The sequence below is a fragment of the Pan troglodytes genome, chromosome 4, assembly GCF_028858775.2.
Source record: "Pan troglodytes isolate AG18354 chromosome 4, NHGRI_mPanTro3-v2.0_pri, whole genome shotgun sequence".
NCBI classification, from domain to species: Eukaryota; Metazoa; Chordata; class Mammalia; order Primates; family Hominidae; genus Pan; species Pan troglodytes.
The window spans coordinates 53,715,579-53,737,489 of record NC_072402.2 but is presented as its reverse complement, the minus strand read 5'-3'; the positions used below and the strand labels follow the sequence as shown (position 1 = coordinate 53,737,489).

Genomic DNA, 21,911 nt, shown 5'->3' with positions numbered 1-21,911 from the left:
TACCTTTGGTCTTTGATGATGGTGACGTACAGATGGGGTTTTGCTGTGGATGTCCTTTCTGCTTGTTAGTTTTCCTTCTAACAGTCAGGACCCTCAGCAGCAGGTCTGTTGAAGTTTGCTGGAGGTCCACTCCAGACCGTCTGCCTGGCTATTAGCTCAGAGGCTGCAGAACAGCGGATATTGGTGAATAGCAAATGTTGCTAGCTGATCGTTCCTCTGGGAGTTTTGTCTCAGAGGGGTACCCGGCTCTGTGATGTGTCAGTCTGCCCCTACTTGGGGGTGCCTCCCAGTTAGGCTACTCGGGCATCAGGGACCCACTTGAGGAGGCAGTCTGTCTGTTCTCAGATCTCCAGCTGCGTGCTGGGAGAACCACTATTCTCTTCAAAGCTGTCAGACAGGGACATTTAAGTCTGCAGAGGTTTCTGCTGCCTTTTGTTTGGCTATGCCGTGCCCCCAGAGGTGAAGTCTACAGAGGCCGGCAGGCCTTCTTGAGCTGTGGTGGGCTCCACCCAGTTTGATCTTCCCAGCCGCTTTACCTACTCAAGCCTCAGCAATGGCTGGCGCCCCTCCCCCAGCCTGGCTGCCGCCTTGCAGTTTGATCTCAGACTGCTGTGCTAGCAATGGGTGAGGCTCTGTGGGCGTCAGACCCTCCGAGCCAGGTGCAGGATATAATCTCCTGGTGTGCTGTTTGCTAAGACCATTGGAAAAGCGCAGTATTAGGGTGGGAGTGACCCGATTTTCCAGGTGCCATCTGTCACCCCTTTCTGTGACTAGGAAAGGGAATTCCCTGACCCCTTGTGCTTCCCAGGTGAGGCGATGCCTCACCCTGCTTTGGCTCATGCTCAGTGCGCTGCACCCACTGTCCTGCACCCACTGTCCGACACTCCCCAGTGAGATGAACCTGGTACCTCAGTTGGAAATGCATAAATCACCTGTCTTGTGCATCGCTCATGCTGGGAGCTGTAGACTGGAGCTGTTCCTATTCGGCCATCTTGGCTCCACCTAGTTTTTTGTATTTTTAGTAGAGACAGGGTTTCACCGTGTTAGCCAGGATGATCTCGATCTCCTGATCTCGTGATCTGCCTACCTCAGCCTCCCAGAGTGCTGGGATTACAGGTGTGAGCCACTGCGCCCGGCTTAGAAACATTTTTTAATGGTAACCCCTGCTGCATGTCTGAGAATGTTCATTTTCCTTTTGATGAATATGATAACTTTGAATCTTAGAATTCAATCAATGAAAACAGTAGAAAAAGTTACGTGTTCCTAGTACATTTCCCAAGTATCAGCTAGAAGAGTTGGAAAACAATATATTAATTTAGGCATTCTTTATTGTTAAACAGATTACATTATTAAATTTAATGTCAGCTATACTCCAAATGTCCAGAAACGAAACTATTATTATTATTATTTGAGATGGAGTCTTGCTCTGTCACCCAGGCTGGAGTGCAGTGGCATGATCTTGGCTCACTGCAACCTCTGCCCCCCAGGTTCAAGTGAGTCTTCTACCTCAGCTTCCTAAGTAGCTGTGACTACAGGCGCATGCCACCGGCGAATTTTTGTATTTTTAGTAGAGATGGGGTTTCACCATATTGGCTAGGCTGGTCTTGAACTCCAGATCTTGTGATCTGCCAGCCTTGGCCTCCCAAAGTGCTGGGATTACAGGCATGAGCCACCACTCCCGGGCACGAAACTATTATTAAACCTCAGGTAACTACTCACTGATTTCTAGCCACAGTACACTTATTTGCAACAGTTGTATACTGAAGTCTGTTCATTTTGTCTTTCATCCAAACGTTTACTGAATTTCCTGTCTTTTTGGGTTGTCAATTTGACTATTAAATAAGGTTATTTAGTGAGAGTTTATTAAAAGACATCTTGTCATTGGGGGTTAGCTGACTCCTCTTCCCTACTCTGTCTCTAGAAGCCTTTAACTTGCCTTTGATAACTACCAAAAATAGCCCTGGGAAAACACACACACACACACACACACACACACACACACACATCTCAAGGTGGATAAGCCACACGAGGGCCATGCTTCCTAATCCTACTATGGAAGCCCAGTGTGTAACCTATTAAAAATTTTAATTTCAGTTGAAAACTCAACAGAAAAGCAAAATTATACTTCATTATAAATTATTTTTGTATGGTAAGCAAAGAAACAAAAATAAATGAAAATCATAATCAGTTGCATACAAATTATTTCACTTTTCAGTGAAATAATGATATATGAATGCATTACAGTATTTTAGAAATACATTTTATTGCCAAAACAATCACAAATAAAATATTATACTGGTAGTATGATAAAGTGGCAGTAAAAATGTTGTAGATGGATGTGGTACACATTACCATTTGAGACCCACTGATCAAGTGTCACTACTATTATTTCAGTTTTCTCTACAACATCTCCTCCTAGTGGACATGCAGTCTGTGCTTGAACATATTCATCTATATCTCACCAGGTTGTCAGTTCTACTGACAGATAGTGTCAATGTTATAGAAATAATGAAGCATGAGTTTAGAGGGGACCTAGTTATGAGTTTAGAGAAGGAATAGAACCAAACTTAACATCTACAAGGATATTTCTTGATAACTTTCAAATTTCTGACTGGTAATTAGTGGCAAGTCTCAGGTTGTTTGTCAGCAAGTGATTATACATTGACACAAGTGATATGTAAAACAGTTATGTATTGTGTGAATGTCAAAACAAAGTAAGATTCTTAGTGAGAGGTCAGGTTTAAACTGGAATAAACCTGCCCTATAGATCTCAGGCAGGAAAAAGTAATTAGGAGTTATAGATAGGCTTGTCTTGACCAGACCAGCTTTTAGAAAGGAGGGTCAAAAGGAAGCCAGATTCCTCAAAATATAATAAAACAGTCTGCCAACTAAATAAAAGGATTTATAGTTAAAGACCATAAATCCTGTCCCTATCATCCAGTGTTCTTCCTTTCTTTAGATAGAATTAAATTCATCTTCTACTTTGGATATCAGGAGAAACACCCCTAAGGGATTACATCTTGGTTGATGGGGAGGTAACTCTCATCTGAAGAATGCATTTGTCAGGAAACCTAAGAATAACTTTGATTAGACAATTCTGATATTTGGAAATATTATAAGCTTGTCCCAGATCATAAGTACAATAAATGGCAGAACTGGGATTCAAACCCAGTTTCCTGAAGCTAAAGACTAAGTGTGTGGGCTGAGGGTGGTGGCTCAAGCCTGTAATCCCAGCACTTTGGGAGGCCGAGGCGGGTGGATCACGAGGTCAGGAGATCGAGACCATCCTGTGAATTGTGAAACCCCATCTCCACTAAAAATACAAAAAATTAGCCGGGCGTGGTGGTGGGCGCCTGTAGTCCCAGCTACTCAGGAGGCTGAGCCAGGAGAATGACGTGAACCCAGGAGGCGGAGCTTGCAGTGAACCGAGATCGTGCCACTGCACTCCAGCCTGGGTGACAGAGCAAGACTCCTTCTCAAAAAAAAAAAAAAAAAAAAGACTATGTGTATGTATATGTGTGTGTGTTTTTTTGTTTGTTTTCTAGTGTGGTATACTGCCTCTTTGGGAAATAAATATCAAATAAATATACTTATTTTGTAGTTGGGATAAAAGCACTTTTAAACATGGCTTAAATTCTAAACATACATGTAAGGAATAGGATCTTCTGGACAGACTATTCTACTGGGATCCGCATCATGATCACATTCATGTTCTGCCTATATTCACCGGAATGTTTCAAGCTAAAATTTTATGGAAATAACCTTAGCACATACCATTTTATATTAATATGAGAATGACTGCTATCTCAAAATATATGAACACGACATTTTAAAAGGTAAGGTTTTATAGCTCTAAAACAAATACAAAACTCAACTTGATATTTGTATATCTCTAAGTGATTTTCTAACTTGTTTTGCTTAATTTCTCATATACAAAAGTTTGTTTACACGAAGAGTTCAAACTATCACTATAATGACATAACAAGGAAATAAGGCGTCAGTCACATATTATCTTTTTTTTTTCCTTTGAGTCAAGATCTCACTCTGTCACCCAGGCTGGAGTATAGTGGTGCAATTGTGGCTCACTGTAGCCTTGAACTCTTGGGCTCAAGTGATCCTCCCACCTCACCCTCTTAAGTAGCTGGAACTATAAGTGTAAAGCCACCAAACCTGGCTAATTTTGTTTATTTTTTGTAGAGATGGGGTCTTTCTATGTTGCCTAGGCTGGTCTTGAACTCCTGGACTCAAGAGATTCTCCCACCTCAGCCTCTCAAAGTGCTGGGATTACAGATGTGAGCCACCACACCTGGCCACATATTATCTTTAAGAATTAAACAATTTAGTATTCTTCTAGCATCCTTTTCTATACATAAGTCACTATAGATTTACTTTTCGTTTATTTTTACTGTTTTCATTTGGTAAATAAAATGTTATATTTCCTAACATGGCTTACAGTGTTAACTTGGGTTTAATGTATACAGCAATTCCCAAAGAGCAGGACACAATAATTACATAAAGAAATGTAAAATAAATGGCTAAACCTAATTATTTGACCATATTAAGCTTTATACAGAAGAATATTCTGACACCAAAAGCAGCTGTATGCTAAAGTTAATCAAGCCACAATAAACCAAATTAGAAGTGATAAAATCTGGAAGTATGCATATGGCATTGGGTAGCTACTTAAAGATTTATCAAAAGCTATTTTTTTCTCTTTATTTGGATTAAGGACAAAAGAAAATAATTCACAGGTTTACACAGCAGTAAACCTTAGCAGTTGAAAATTTAGGTATGAAATATATATTGTCAATAGCTGTGAGATGCTATCCACCACCTCTATACAAATTATATTTTCATGTGGTTTTTGACATAGTCCTTTTTTCATAAAGGAACTAAACACAGTATATGAAAAATGTTTTTTGAATGTCAAACGTGCTCTATCAATAACTTTTCCTCCACCTCCATTTAAGATGCTTTTACTATGACTTGGTTAAGATTACCTTAAGGTATTTCCAACTACATTATTTATATTTCCAACTTAAAGAAATATATGTATATATATATGTATATATATATAAACATTGTTTTTAGACATTGCTTTTAGACTTTTTATATTGTAGAAATTAAGATAAATGAGGATGATTATTAGGAGAATAAACCTTGGTGGGAGAGAAACCACCTTTAAACAGCCTCTATCTTCCTACTGCTTGATGTGAAAGTTAAAAAAAAATACAGAGGCTATTACTTTAGGTCAGGGACAATGGCCTTGTTCATCTTTGTTTACCTACTGCGTTTTTAAGGTCTTTATTTACACTGTCATGCTTATACTGATTTATGTTCTATGAAAGGCACTGTCAGACTGCTGGTAGGAGTGTAAACTGGTAAAATTTCACATGAGAACAAAGTCTTAAAAATGTCGGCTGGGGGTAGTGGCTCATGCCTGTAATCCCAGCACTTTGGGAGGCCAAGGCAGGTGGATCACTTGAGGTCAGGAGTTGAAGACCAGCCTGACAAACATGGTGAGACCACATCTCTACTAAAAATACAAAAATTAGCCAGGCGTGGTGGCGGGCACCTGTAATCCCAGCTACTTGGGAGGCTGAGGCAGGATAATTGCTTGAACCCAGGAGGCAAAAGTTGCAGTGAGCCGAGATCACGCCACTGCACTCCAGCCTGGGCGACAGAGTGAGACTCCATCTCAAAAAAATAAAAATAAAAATAAAAATAAAAATGAAAAAAGAAAAGAAAAGAAAAAAAGTGATATATAATAATTTAAGAGATAATTCCACTTTTAGGAATCTATCTAAAGACATAGTCAGAAATATTAACAATTTTTGAACAGATATTTACCTTGATGTTTACAATAATCAACAGAAATGCCTCCAAGTAGGTAAATATTTGAATTGCTTTTATCAATGACAGAATATCATTAAAAATGTTTACACATAGTTATTAATGACATGAAAAAAGGCTTATTGTACAATGTTAATGAGAAAAGTGAGATACCAAGTTGAATGTCCAACCATGATATGAACTATGTTAAAAAACATATGCATAGGAAAAAACAGTTATGAAACAAATCAAAATGTTAATATTGATTAATTTGACTTGAGGAATTTTATGTTCTTCTTTTGATATTTTTCTGAATTTTCCAAATGTATTAAAATAGTCGAATTATTTTTACAGAAATTACCAAGAAATGCTTTTTTGTTGTTGTTGTTCTGAGATGGGGTCTCACTACATTGCCCAGGCTGGTCTTGATTTCTGGGCTCAAGTGATCATCTTGCCTCAGTCTCCCAGGTACCTGGGACTATAGGTGCATGCCACTGGCAAGAAATGCTTTAAAAGTCTCTCTCACATAAAGTAACAAAACATTATTTCTTATGATTTAGAAGTCACTGTACCATTTGTGAAAATAATATTTACCTCATCATCATCAGGAACTGGTTCATATAAGGATGGAACCCAAGCCAGAATGTTGCAGTCTCTGCTACCACTATAAAGTTCCTATAACACAGAAGGCAAAGATGATACTGTGGATCAAGAGCTGATATCAAACTGAAATGAATTATATCATTTTTGAAATAATTAGGTCATAATAATTAGATTAATGCTATTTCTACTCCCTAAAGAAACTAGGCCAATGCTGTTTTTCCTTTGTTTCTTTGTTAGTAAAGCTTTGTTTTGTATTTAAAAATAGTATTAGGATTTGTCAGAGCTTACTAATGGTGTGAAAATTTTACAAACACACCCCAAATCCTAGCAGTTTTATCAATTGTAGTATCCATATATTTCTAATGTCAGAGAAAGAAAAAAATAGTTTGTCTTTCTGTGTCCAAATAACTGAGCTTCAATAAAGACTTCAGTGAAGAAACCATATGAGCTTCTACTAAAATAGGCCAAGTTCTCAAAAAGTTTTATTTAACTTACAGCTGCCTAACTGGCTGCAATTCAACAGAAGAGCTTGAAGATGTATATCCCATGCCTGTTGAGAAGTTTACTTCATAAGGGGAAGCTTGGGGTGATGCACAGCCTATGTCAATGTCTACAGATACGCTGTTTGCTTATGGCTGAACAATGCTCATGCCCCTCCCCAACAAAACCGAAGAAATATGTTATATTGGCTTTTTTCCTCTGCTGTTTCATACAATTTATTTTTATTATTGTACATCTCAAAAACAATGTGAGGCATGGTATAATTGTGTTTTTTATCTAAGTAAGGATGTGGGAAAAGGGAAAATAAGATTATATAGTAATTTATAGAAAATGTAGATTTAAATAATTATTAGATATACATTATCAAATTTCCTAAATAAAACAAAATTTTGTTGACTGTATCACAAAATCTAGACTATAAGGTTACACTAACTGTGGCTGATGCAAAGATATATATGTTCAGTGCCCTTGAATAATTTTATTCCCCTGAGAAGGCCAGGTAATGCCCAAGATAAGTTGGTCAGATAAGCTAATAGAGCAATTCACAATAAGTACTAACACACCCAGTGAAGACATAAAGGAAATTCTGTAGATGTTCAAGAAAGAGATATTGAAAGCAGCAACATTTAAATTAGAATGACTAACAAAGAACACTTAGATAGAAGGATTTACATTAAGCCTTGAAGTATCTGTGATAGATGGAGGAGTTCATTTGGGCAATTCGATTTTCTTAAAAAACAATCTCAAAATGTAAGTTACAAGTGCAGTCCAAAAGACTTCTTTTCCCCCTTGAATCATATGAGAGTAAGTTGCCAACATTAGGCCTTATTACTCTTGAATAATTCAGTGTATTTTTCCTGTGAACAAGGGTACTTCCCCTTATAGTTACAAAGTAACCAACAAAATCATATTATTACCACCATCTAAAGACCACATTCATGTTTCATTATTTGTTCCAATACTGTCCTTTATAGCAAAAGGGACCAGTTAAAAATCACATGCTGCACTTAGTCGTCAAGTCTCTTTAGTTTTCAAGCTGGAACAGTTCTTCAGTCTCTTTGGCTTTTCTGACTTTGATAATTTTGAAGATATACAGCAGTTACTTTGTAGACTGCCCTTCACATTTGGCTTGTTTTATGTTTCCTCATGATTAAATTTGAGTGATCCAATTTGGCCAGGAATATCACAGAAGTGATGTCCCATAACTGGGATGCTAACTTAGATTATTTGATGAAGGTGATATGTGCCAGGCTCCTTCAGGGTAAAATTAATCTTTTTAGTTTGTACTTCATATTTTGTAGGGTGATACGTTGAGATTATATAAATATCTCATTCCTCATCAAATTTTCAATTTATTAATTTACTTGCTTATCCCAGCCTAGATTCATGAATTTATATTCTGTTGCCCATGTTGGAGTGCAGTGGTGTGAACACGGCTCACTCAATCTCCTGGACTCAAGCAATCCTCTTGCTTCAGCCTCCTGCACAGCTGGGACTACAGGCATATACCACCACACCTGGCTGATTTTTTGATTTTTTGAAAAATACAGGGCCTCATTCTGTCACCTAGGCTGGCCTGGAACTCCTGGGCTCAAGTGATGCTTTCAGCCTCCCAAAGTGCTGGGATTACAGGCATGAGCCACTGTGCGCAGCCATTGGCACGATTTTAATCCATTCTAGGCACACGTATTAGAGAAGCTCCAATTTGGTAGAAAGAAATAATTTGTGGTTAGAGTACCTGGGATGAAATTTCGGCTGTGTCTCTAAGTAACTTTGCAAAGAAAGGAGGGACAATATTTTAAGAATTTCTTTGAATACAAACACATGCTTTATCAGTAACTACTTGCAGGTTAGGGGCAAGTCACGTCACCTCTCTGGTGCTTTCGTTTTCTTCTCTCAGAACACTAAAAATGTTTAACAAATGGGATATACCTTTTTATTGACTAATAAAAAGAGATACTGGCTATAGGGTTGGAGTAGGGTCTTGTAGGTCCCCTTTTAGTTGCTGGGTTAAGGTGATGTCTAAGAGGTCCCAGGGAAGGGGCTGAGGCTGGAGGTCGCTTGGGGGCTTGGTGCAGCAGCTGTTTACCAGCCAGTAGGATATATAAATATTTATATATTTTAATAATGAATACTGCCATAATGGTATGTACTGGCTGAAAAATCAGGTCTATATATCTTACAGCACAGTGTCAGGCACAAATTAGGCAATCAGTATTAATGAATGAATGAATAGGAGATTCAAAGTGATAGTCTCCTTGAGCTCTAATTATCTGTAATGTTCATTATATCAGTATTTAACTTACATGAGTTTCATTTTCCTTACCTACAAAACAGGGAAAATACCAACTATCTTGCAATATTATACTCATTTAAAGAAGTGCATGAGGTAATTTGTGCAAATGTTCTCTGAAAAAATGAAAAACCATCTGCTCCATTGGTGATGTGAAAAGATCTGGATGTAAAACCAACAAACAAAAGCCAGAGTATTTAAGAAATTATATAGGTTGTATTAACTTCAAAACCTCCCTTTACTAGCCATTGGTAGAAAATAAGGAAGAATAGATCATCCACACATACATAAACCAACATATACAAATTACATTTTATGATTAAATGCCTATATTTCATTTCTTACCCAAAAGATTGTTTCAAGAAATTATTTTAATTCACCACAGATTTTCAGTTGTTAAATAAATGAAGGTCATATGCAAAAGAAACAGAATTTATACCAATCAAGTTGCACAGTATTATATTGATTCATTCATACATTGTATGCTCTCTAACAATCTAGGCTGTGCTATTCTCTATTAAATAAATCCTACTACAAATGTAGATTAAAAGTATAACTCCTCAGAATAAAATCATAACTTATTCTTTTACATATAACTGGTCTGGCAAGCTAGCTAGCTGAACATTTTAAATTCCTGTATCACTCTTACCTGGAAATTTGACTGAAATACACAGCAGTCAACAGTTTTATAATGTCCCTTAAGCATAGTTATCTGTTCTCCAGAGTAAACTGTATAAACAGCAATGGTGCTACCATATGGTACAAAAACAAATTCTGAACTGCAGCCACAGGAGACAGTGAATTTCAATCCTTTTTTACTGTTATTACAAACTTTTCCATAGTTCACCTGTAGGATTAAAATAATAAGGTTACTCATCTCTGAAATCTGAATTTAAAACACAACAAAGACTAGGAGAAATACTTAAAATATTATGCCATAAACAGGGCTCTTTTAAATTTAAGGAAAATATTCAACGTTGACAGAACAAGGGCCAATGACATGAATGTACATTTAACAAAAGAGGAAATACAAATAGTAAAAAACCACAGGGGTAAATGTTTACTTTTCAATCTTAATAGAAGTAAAATACAGACTTCAACCTTGAAGAATCATTTTAGACCATTTAGCAAAAAATTAAAAAAAGTAAGACATTAGTGATACAAGTGAGGTAAACATGTTGGTGGCAGTGTAATTTGGCTATTCTTTCTAAAAGGGCAAATGGTTTATTAATGCAACCATTCTTTTCAAAAGAATAATATTTTTGGGGGGGTGTATATTATATACTCCCAAAAAACATTCTTTTCAAAAGAATACCCCACCAAGAATTTTTTTGGGGGCTAATACCCCCCAAAAACCATTCTTTTCAAAAGAATGGTATTTTTTGGGGGGGGGGTAATGATATTTTTTTGGGGGGGGCATATTCTTTTTTTTTTTTCCTGCTGATACTTCTTTTATTTCTGTTGTAAAACAGAGTAGGGGTTAAATAAAGGGTATTGGGTTTGTCAGCTCCAGCCTCTTGGGACTCTTTTTCCTGGAGAGAGTGGAGAGAACAGTGGTAGGAAAGACACATAGTTGGGGAAGGGTTCTTTTAATATGCGGATACTTCAGGGAGAACCAAACTATTTCACTGGTAATCTGCCGTCCCACTGGAACTGGCGCTTGGATCGGAAGGGAAGTGAGATCAGTCAATTAGTTACCAACACTGCCATCAGCATTGCCAGAGAGGTGGAGGGCAGACATCATGGAATCAGACAGCTCCCTGGGGATTTTATCTGCACATTTCTGTTAATTCTTACTCTTCAGGGAGGATGCCAGAGCCTGGCCCTGTTGTAGGGGGTCCATCTCCATGATCCTCTGCAGTACTGGGCAGCAGTCCACTGGGCACACATCCACCTTACTGTTTTTTTTAGGGTGGTGGTCTACATTGAGTTTAGCCCACCCCATCTGATGACGATTCGGATTGGTGCAATAACCAGTGAGATCTCCAATCTTATACACAGTAGCTTTATCTTCAATGGCATCTGCTATTTCCATCATCGGAGAATGGAGCAACTTGATCTCCATTTTGAGTGGGTCTGTGTCACCCAACAGCTCATCAGATTCTCCAGTGGCCAAGCATTCCATGGTGTCTTCATTGACCTGCTCGGTATCCTCAATGTCAAAGACCTTGGTCATTTCCTTAATTCTCAGCACTGAGATGGGCAGGCAGAGTGTGAGTGGGTGGTGGTGGTCTATAGAAGCTGATCTTCCCGCTCACCCAGTCAGCTAGGACAGTTTTGGCTGCCTGCTCCTGACTGTGTAAGTCTCTCTTCTTCCCCAAATGGTGGGCCACTGCCGTCAGAAAGTGCTCAGTAGTCTGGTATCCAGAGAGAAGGTAATAGTTGCAAATCTCCTCCAGGTTGCAGCACTGCAAGATGGTCTCCACTGGGGTCATGGGGTCTGCCAGCCTCTAGATGTGGATGCAGTTATGCAGGATGGTGCCCACCTCTGAGCTGGGCCCTGGAACAATGGCTGGAGCATCCAGCAGCCGGATGAACTTGTCCAGGTAGACCTCCTGCATGAAATTTTGTGACCCCAGGAATGGCTCCCACACTGCATGCATGGCTGTGCTTCAGGCTTTTAATCAGGCTGCTCTTCCCAATATTGGGAAGGCCTACAACGTCCATATGGATGTGGGTGCGCACTTCACCAAGGCGGCAATAGTTCCCCAGAACCCTCATGAGGTTTTCAGCTCCAAAGCTGACCTGATGCTGGGTCCTGGCCTTGAAAGCCACAGTTGGCAACTCATTCCGAAGGTAATCCAGCCACTTCACAACCTCCTTGGGGTCCAGGTCAATCTTTTTCAAGAAGGACCAGCTTCTTGTTGCCTTCTGCCCATAGGATAGCCTCCCCCATTTGGAAGCAGCAGCAGCAGCCTAATGGGTCTCTGGCATCCAGGACTTCCAGAATCACATCAGAGTATTCTACCACCTCACGGAACTCGTTGTAATAAGCCTTCATAGTGGCCTCGTCATCCGGCTGAGGAAACATATTTAATTCCTGCAAAACTTCTTCCTTACACTGAAACTCCTCCTGGCGTCTTAGGATATCCTCACAGTAGCTCTTGATAGACCTGCGTTTTTGTCTTTCTTGCTCCTGGGCAGCTTGCTGCTTCTCCCTCATCTCCTCAACCCTCTTCTTTATTTCAGCCTCTCGATTGGCATGATCATTGGAGTGAACAAACTGAGGAGAAGAGGGCACTTTGGAGGTTGCTTTCTTCCCATTTTGTTTTGCAGACTTCTTACAGCCCTTGGAACCTTTACCTGGCTTTTCATTTTTGTTTCTAAGTTTCATCATCATGACCAGCTTGAAAGCAGATAGGTTCGAATCCGCTTGCTCTCTTCCTATACTTCCGGCGGGGATCTGAGAAGAGAGAGTAACAGACGCTCTTGTGCTGCTAGGCTCCGGACTTCTGGCTTCCGGATGCCAGCCTGGCGGCGCCCGACTCCGCCCACTGGGCAGTCTCCACGAGGGGGCGGGGCTTCTCCCTTCTCTTTATAGTTAAACATTTTTTCATACACATAATATAAAATTTACCATCATAACCATTTTTAATGGTACTCAATGGCATTAAGTGCATTCATGTTGTTGTGCAACTCTCATCACTATCCATCTCTAGAACTCTTCATCTTGCAAAATTTTACCCATTAAACAGCAAATATATTCTTACCCCTTGACCTGGTAATTGCTCCTGGGAATTTATCTTTTTTTTTTTTTTTTTTTTTTTTTTGAGACAGAGTCTTGCTCTGTCGCCCAGGCTGGAGTGCAGTGGCGCGATCTAGGCTCACTGCAAGCTCTGCCTCCCGGGTTCACGCCATTCTCCTGCCTCAGCCTCCTGAGTAGCTGGGACTACAGGCGACCGCCACCACGCCCGGCTAATTTTTTGTATTTTTAGTAGACACGGGGTTTCACTGTGTTAGCCAGGATGGTCTCGATCTCCTGACCTCGTGATCTGCCCGCCTTGGCCTCCCAAAGTGCTGGAATTACAGGCGTGAGCCACTGCGCCCGGCTGGGAATTTATCTTAAGGAAATAATTAAATAGCAAAAGCTATATGCCCAGAGGAATTCTATCCAGTATTATTTAGAATGGGGTAATAACTGAGAATAGGTATATATTCCTAATAATGTTACATTAACTTTATGATTTATATAAATCATAATTATGAAAATTATGCAGAAAACAGGGATAAAGGCTAAGTGTAAAAAAGCACAGACCATAAATAGTGTGTACACTGTAGTTTTACCTTTATATAAATAATTATGTATTTGGGACAAAAATTAAAATTCTTTGCTTGTACTCCAAAGGTGTAGTGTGCAGGCTCAGCAGTGTGAGCATCACCTGAAGCAGTCAGACATGCAGACTTCCAGGCCCCACCCCAATCCTACCGAAAATAATCTTCATTTTAACAAGATCCCTAGGTAATCCCTAGGTAAACACTCATGCAAATTTGAGAAGCTTTGGGCTAAATAAGTTGATGGGTTTACTTCCTGATAATAATTTTGATAAGCTTGGGGTGAGTGTAAAACCAGTAACTAATCATTTGGGAATCATGATCATGCATATCAACAAAATCCACTGTCGTCAGGGCTAATATTGAAGTTTAAATAGTGATTTGTCAGCTGGGCGTGGTCTCACTCCTGTAATCCCAGCAGTTTGGGAGGCCGAGGCAGGCGGATCACAAGATCAGGAGTTCAACACCAGCCCGGCCAAGATGGTGAAATCCCATCTCTGCAAAAAACACAAAAATATTAGCCAGGCCTGGTGGCAGGTACCTGTAATCCCAGCTACTCAGGAGGCTGAGAGAGAGAATTGCTTGAACCTGGGAGGTGGAGGCTGCAGTGAGCCAAGATGGCGCCACTGCCCTCCAGCCTGGGCAACAAAGCGAGACTCCACCTCAAAAAAAAAAAAAAAAAAAAAAAAGTGATTCACTTTTTTTTCTATAGGTTAGATAAGTGTGTGTGTATGTGTATGTATATATATACATAAATAAAAACACTGAGGTCAAAATGGATATATGCTAATAATCTATGGATACTACACTTGGCTTACTTTCCCTTTAGGCTAACTTGTGCCAGAAATGGGTACATGCATTTAGCTACCTCATGGCAGTAGCAGTATAGTGGGTTAAATATTAAACTCATTTCGGTGGACTTGGGTTTTAAACACTCATCTTTTTTTTGCCCCTTATGAATAATGATTTAACCACTTCATTTCATTCTTCTTATCTGTTAAACGGAAATAACATCATTTACTTATAGAGTTATGTATTGTGAAAAAGCAAATGAAATAATCCATATGAAAGCACCTGGAACACAAAGGTATTCAGTAAGTTCCTAGATTAATTCCTATACATGTTTAAAAATATAACATTCCCTCATTTGTGTCTTCTGATCCGACATGTGCAACAATTTGCACAATGATATGGGGGTGGGGTGACGAAGAAAAAATACAAAACAGTTTTCAACTAGTATTTCACTGGTCCCCCTGGAAAAATTATAAACTGCTAGACTGTGATGGCCTTATTCACATTTGTTTCTCAGGACACCTAGTTATAAAACCTATGGTCTTTCCAGTATACCACATTCCTTCCCAAATATGAACTGGAAAGTGTTGAATGAGGTATGAATATTGAACCAGGGCATTAACTTTTGTCTTGTCCTTAGGGTTTCTTCCTCCAATCCATCCTGCAACTTAATGTCATATTAATATTTCTTTTTTTTTTTTTTTTGAGACGGAGTTTTCGCTCTTATTGCCCAGGCTGCAGTGCAATGGCATGCTCTCGGCTCACCGCAACCTCTGCCTCCCAGGTTCAAGCGATTCTCCTGCCTCAGCCCCCAAATAGCTGGAATTACAGGCATGCGCCACCATGCCCGGCTAATTTTGTACTTTTAGTAGAGATGGGGTTTCTCCATGTTGGTCAGGCTGGTCTCGAACTCATATTAATATTTCTTTTTTGTTTAAGACGGAGTTTCGCTCTTGTTGCCCAGGCTGGAGTGCAATGGCGCGATCTCGGCTCACCGCAACCTCCACCTCCCGGGTTCAAGCGATTCTCCTGTGTCAGCCTTCCGAGTAGCTGGGACTACAGGTGCCCACCACCTGGCTAATTTTTTGTATTTCTAGTAGAGACGGGGTTTCGTCGTGTTAGCCAGGATGGTCTTGATCTCCTGACCTCGTGATCCACCCACCTCCGCCTCCCAAAGTGCTGGGATTACAGGTGTGAGCGACCGTGCCTGGCCTGTCAACTTTAAAATAAAAAAAAGAAGTTACTAAATGGCAGGAGTGGTTCTATCTGATAGCTCTTTAAAAATCTGAAGACAGTGTGTTTCCCCTTAAAGTAATCTTTTCTGGTATCAACCGTAAGTATTCTATGTAGGTCAGTTTCTGGGATACCTTAGTTATCTATGCATGAATTACTTTTACTTTGATCAAGTCCACTGTAAAATGTATTATCCATTTTCAATACATTATTTTAGATACGGACTTAATAGAAAAAATCCAAAGGGCATGAGACTCACCTTCAAGAAGGAAAGAAAAATGGAATAGAACCACATGAACAATTTATATATACATTCAGTACCATTTATATTTATCACATTAAACTTTGACACACATGCCCAGCTACTCTTCCAGAGTGATCCTGTCACTTCTCCACTCACAAGCCTTTAGTGGCTTTCCATCTCACCCAGAGAAAATCCTGACCCCTTACAAAGGCTTGCAGGGCCCATATGATCTGGCACCCTAGTTCCTTCTGTTCCTCATCTGTTATTCCCTTCATATTCCAACGCAAGAACCTCTTAGCTCTTCCTTGCGTATCCCAAGGAAGTTCTCGCCTCAGGGTCTTTGTACCTTTTTTCTTTCCCTGACTAGAATGATATCCCCCAGCAAACAACTAATGAGCCACTTCCCCATTTCCTTCAGGCCAAATGTCACCTTAGTGAAGCCTACCCTGACTTCCCTATGTGAAACAGCAACTCCAACGTCCCAATATTTCCTGTGCTCCTTTCTCTGCTTTGCTTTTCTTCATAGTCCTTACCTAATCTAATATATAATTTATCCATCTGTCCATCTATTAATTGATTGATGCCTTTCATACTCTTGCTGAAATGTAAGCTCCATGAGGATAGGACTTTTCCATGTTTTGCCCACTGCTGTCTAATACTGCCTGGCAAATTAAATGCTAATTATTATTAGCACAGTATCTGACATACAAGCTCTCAATAAATATTAGCTATTATTATTATCACCAAATTATAAGCTTTTAGTAGTTTATTCTGAAAATTATTAAACCATAGGCATATCTGATAAGACTATAACATACATAAAAACAAGTACTAGAAATTAATAGCCACATAAGAATATAGCACCTTCGAAATATATTTATTCCAGTAGTATTAAATAAAGTACTACATATTCTGGTACTATAAAATTCACTGTAAATTTTGTTTATAAGTCATATATAGTACAGGTTAAGTATCCCCATCCAAAATGATTTGGACTAGAAGTATTTTGGATTTTAGAATATTTGCTTTACTGCCTGAACATCCCTAATCTGAATATTCAAAATCTGAAATGTTCCAATGAGCACTTCCTTTGTGTGTCATGCTAGCACTCAAAAAGTTTCAGATTTTGGAACATTTCAGATTTCAGATTTTCAGATTAGGGATACTCAACCTATATAAAATTTGATTACTTAGCTTCATATCTTTAATTTATATCAGTAGTCCTCAGTCTTTTATTTTTCTCTACTACGCTTTGCACTCCCATTGAGAACAGTGGCTCAGTTGAACAGTGATTCTCTGCTAAGTAGGGGGAATGTGGTAGGTAGTGGGTAAGGGTGGGTTGTCCTGAGTTGAGAATTACTAGTCCACATAGTAGAAACACATTTTTAAAAACAGCTGTGATTAAAAGGGAATAAATGAGTTAAATATATAAAAAAATCAAGTGTATGTCACAGATCCATTTCTTAATTTATACCCAAATATATACTTAAAAATCTCTTACAAGTGTGTTTTCTCCATTGGAACTATTCCAGAGCCTCATTCGATTATCTGTACCAACAGTGAGGAGGTGAAGTCCATCACTTGTAAAACATAAGCCATTAACTTTCCCATTATGAGCAGTGTTTGCTGCAATGAAAAACATAGTTCAGTTTATCTGTTCTTGTATTCAGGACATATTTAATGTTTGATGATATAATTGAACATATTAAAGGACAACTACTTGAGTTACTTAAAAAATGTAAGTAGATTATACTTAAAATTAACCAACCCTTCAGATTATTTGAATAGGATAAGCTATATAAATCAGAACCATAAAAATAGAGGAAAACAAAAAAAAAAAGGGAAAAAATTTCTGCCTAACATACGTTTTTTTTCCAGCAAGGATATTGTGCCATGAAATTCAATTAAATGTGTAGCTTAACACTAAAATTTAAAATTAAATGCCTTTCATCTCTCATATATTTTTATTGCTAACCTAAAAATCATTCTATGGACTATTAAAATCAATAATTCTAGTGTTTTCCATTAAAAAAAAAACAGGGAAAGGATGACTGTTGTAGTCTCAAAATTTATATCACTTACAAAATTAACAAGTTTGAGAAAGCATAATTCTAAAATAGCCTAATTAATTTAAAAACATATAAAACATGTTTTATATAGTTTACATGTTTCATAAGGTTTTTTAAAAAACTATATAAATTCTAATATATGAAATATATTAGAATGAACTATATAAAACCTATGATTGTTTTATATAGTTTTTAAACTTTGTGATTGTTTTATATAGTTTTATGTAGAAACTACATAAAACTATAGTTGTTAAGAAATTACATAAAACAATTATAGGTTTTATATAGATCATTCTAATATATTTCTGGTCCAGAATTAATTCTATATCAAAATTTCTACACAGGAATTAAATTCTACTGTAAAAATGCAGTTTAGGTACTTTGTCACATGGATTGCAGCTGACTCACATTTAACACAATTTTATATTGATACAATGGCCACAAAATGTTACTATTTCTGTAATTTATTGTGACTTTTTAAATGGCATTGAATATGTATAGTTGGCCTCAATGGAGCAAAAACAAAACAAGTAAAGCAAGTTAATTCACAAAAATTTCTACTTTTGAAAATTTGGGGGCAAATGAAACTGCCATTTTTATTTGTATCTTAAAGAAAGAGAATCATAATTCAGTTTATGTAAATTAAGAAAGTGATATACGATGAATGCCTTTTGAAAAATCATAAAGTTTGCAATTTGTCAATATGCGTTTATTATGTGGCTTCAATTAAAAATTTTCAATGTAAAAAAATACTATCATTGTCATATTTATTAATGCGTTCTTCCTTACCTGATTCAACAGCTTGTGACTTTTTCCCATTATGTTGATCAAGAGTAATCAAACATCCTGATGCTCTTCTCACATCCCATAATTTTACTCTACTGTCAGCACTGAGAAGAAATAAATGTTACATTGACATATGTAGCTAGGACAATGACTGTACCCCTCACCCACCTTTCTAATTTTATGGCACACAGAGGTCTCGTTATATAGGTACATATGTATTCATACATTAGGGTTGTTGAACTTCTGCCTTTTCAGCAAATATTCAATAGTCAACAGTAGCTCAAATAAGTGAGTAAATAGCAAAAAAAAAAAAAAGTAACCTTTCTTTTCCAGATAACAAGAACAAAATTTTGCTGCTTTTTATATTGTTTTAAATTACATGAGCATCTTTTCTCCCAAGGACCAGAAAGGCTTGTAACTTGTTCCAAGTAAGTTCCTTACCATACCTTTTCTACTGCTTGTTATCCAAATGCTGTCAAGACAAGCAATTAACTAATTTCACTTTGCTCAAGAATCCATTTGGTATGATTTGGTGTTTTTTTCTTTTTATATAAAAAACGGTAAGTGTAAGGTGAATAATGAGGACAATGCATTTCCATTTGGTTTCCTATACTCAAATCAATCTTTGCCAGATATATGAGAACTATATTTAATGTCTTCTAGAAATTAGACACTTACTTTCATTTTCTTTCAAGTAAGCAAAAAGAAGAAAGGCAAATCTATGATCAGACATCTATTTCAGCTTCTAGATTATTTCTAAAGAAAAATGCCTGGCAATCCGACGTGCTCCTAATCAGTTCAACTGATGCTATCATGTCCTCACAAGGACCTCAACAATATTGTAACCCAGGGGGCTTATCAATGCCATTTTAATAAGAGAGAGCATTACATTTTTATAAGCCTATTTTTTATTTAAATTTTTAAAAAAAATATACACACAAGGTTTACTGGTTTCTATAACCTCGATTCTTTTCACAGATGACCATCAAACCTAGCCAACTGGAATAGTTAGCAAAAAACTAGCATTACCCATTCTTAAGTTGGTTTTCTTTCTTTCCAGGTGAAGGAAATGAAATCAGTATGAGGATTTAAGTCTCTTCTGAAACAGATTAGATTTGAACATATCCAACTTTTAACACTGATTACTAGGTCCATTGTGGTACTGATTCAAATTCCTGGAGTATTCTTATAATTGAAAGCTTCTTAGCTCTCCTCTTATCTGATGAAAACCAAGTTAAGCATAAAAAATGTAAAATCCACCCAAGCATAACCAGCACCTAGCTCCTAACCTTCATACCTCTTCAGCTAGCCTTCTTATGGCTACATTCTAGACCTTGCTGCACTTCAGAAATCATAAATTTCAACATCACATTCTGCCAGTTATTAACAGAAGCTTCTTTGGGGCCTGAACTGTGACAGGGAGATAGGGCTGGCAACTTAAAAAAAAATCCAGACACAGATCTTTATAAAATTAATATGAATAGCTTTCGTAATAATTCTTCTTCTACTTAAAGTTTTATGAAAAAATATAAAAATATTTGATTACTACTTCCTATCCCTTCAGTTTTTAAATTTTCTTAGTCTAACTCTCATACTTCTACTTCATTAGATCCTTGATCCCTCCTACAAGCCTTTTTGTGATTTTTTTCCTTTTACCCATGACTTCTACAATTTTCAGGCACCTAGGTACTTTCCTGTAGACACCGAAAATTGTCAAGTCTCTTTCATTTAATGTTTTAATTTCTGTGGCTTAGTACAGCTGTGCTCTACATATTCAACAGGGAGCAACTGCCCAGTAATCCTATGGGCCCTTAATCAGCTCCCTCACTCTTTCAATCTATTATTCCAGATCCATACTATCTTTCCTCAAAATTGCATCCTCATTCCTATATTTTCAAGAGATGACATCAAGTTCTACTCCACTAAAAACCAAGAGAAGCCGTTAAGTCTGAATTTCTTGAGCTTCTCTGCCAAAGCTACAAAATTAACTGTATTCACGTCCACCTTTTCCTCTTTCCATTTAGTCTCACAGTGCTCTTCATGTGCCAAACTAGGTGTCCCCTCCACCCTCATCTGGATCCTTGATACTACCCACTTCTGTGTATTCAAGGACCTAATGCACCAATTATTCCCTCCATTTCTTATCTTCACCTGTTTCTCTCTACTGGTACTCTTTCCCCAGCAGATAAATATGCAATACTCTTTTACTCCAGTGAAAAATAAACCTCCCCACATCTTTTGATCCTCTCAGAGTTAAGTGATCCTGCTTTCTTTTCCTATATTACACCTACCAGAGATGTACCTCTATTAAAGCATTTTTCAGGATGCCCTGTAATCACTGATTTTTGACTATATGCCTCATTAGATCATTAGATTGTTGGTTTTTCAAAGCCTTGGTTACCTCTGTGTCCCTAGCACAATGCTTGACACGTGGGAGGAAGTCATTAAATATTAGAAAATTGAATCAATGAATGTGTGGATATGTTATATCAAATTCAAAATAACTCCAGGTTAAAGATAATGAATAAAAATGCTCTATTTAAAAATTAGCACCGTGTTATACATTTGTGTGTAAGAATGACACAACACAGTTCCTCTGTGTTCTAAGGTGAAACACCTTGAAGGTGGATAGGATTAGAATTAGGATACAAAGGAAGATTTCTTTTGGTGACATGAATTAAAATTTCTAAGTTAATACTTCATTTTAAAGGAGTGAATTAATAATTAAATATGCTAAAATATATACATTACATAAAATGTAGACTTTTCAAAATGCTTATTATTAATTACTAACTTCAAAAGCAAATAAGTTAAATTTTACCTTGCCGTTGCCAAGATATAGTCATAACGTGGAGACCAGGAAACTGCTAATATTTCTTGTCTGTGACCTGCAAATACAACTATATGAAAAGTCTTGCAAGATATCTGAAAAATCAGAAGATAAAGTGCCAATAGTTTTGCCTGATTCTGAAGAAAGTGAGGCCAAATATTCAATGTGAATAGATATGACCATTTTTCAGATTTATAATAATCGATGTTTCAATGCTAATGTGAAGTTTACAGGGGTATTTCAAACATATGGTATTTTATTGTAAAAGAACTGGTTTTGCTTTGGAAAAAACAGAGTTAAGTAAGTCTTTCTTTTTAAATACAGTTGTTAGCTTATGTCAGTAAATCCATATAACTCAAGCTCAATTACTGTAATAAAACATATAAGATAAACATTTTAAAGGATAAAAATGTTTTCCAATTTCTCATAAAGTTATAAGAGAAACCTACTTTAACT

General features: G+C 37.6%; 1 protein-coding gene and 1 pseudogene across 7 annotated transcripts in view; both read right to left on the bottom strand.

Moving 5' to 3' along the window:
- ERCC8 (ERCC excision repair 8, CSA ubiquitin ligase complex subunit) overlaps positions 1-21,911 on the bottom strand; it is a 71,837-nt gene that overhangs the window by 7,159 nt on the left and 42,767 nt on the right. For all 7 annotated transcript variants that reach the window (XM_003310718.5, XM_063811225.1, XM_054684351.2 and 4 more), the window contains 5 exons: positions 21,447-21,513; positions 18,629-18,729; positions 17,272-17,396; positions 9,879-10,076; positions 6,427-6,507 (listed from right to left, as the gene is read on the bottom strand). In XM_003310718.5, the coding sequence (XP_003310766.2) occupies positions 6,427-6,507; positions 9,879-10,076; positions 17,272-17,396; positions 18,629-18,729; positions 21,447-21,513 (572 nt within the window). The remainder of the gene's footprint in view (positions 1-6,426; positions 6,508-9,878; positions 10,077-17,271; positions 17,397-18,628; positions 18,730-21,446; positions 21,514-21,911) is intronic.
- On the bottom strand, positions 10,822-12,754 carry LOC104006431 (guanine nucleotide-binding protein-like 3-like protein; annotated as a pseudogene).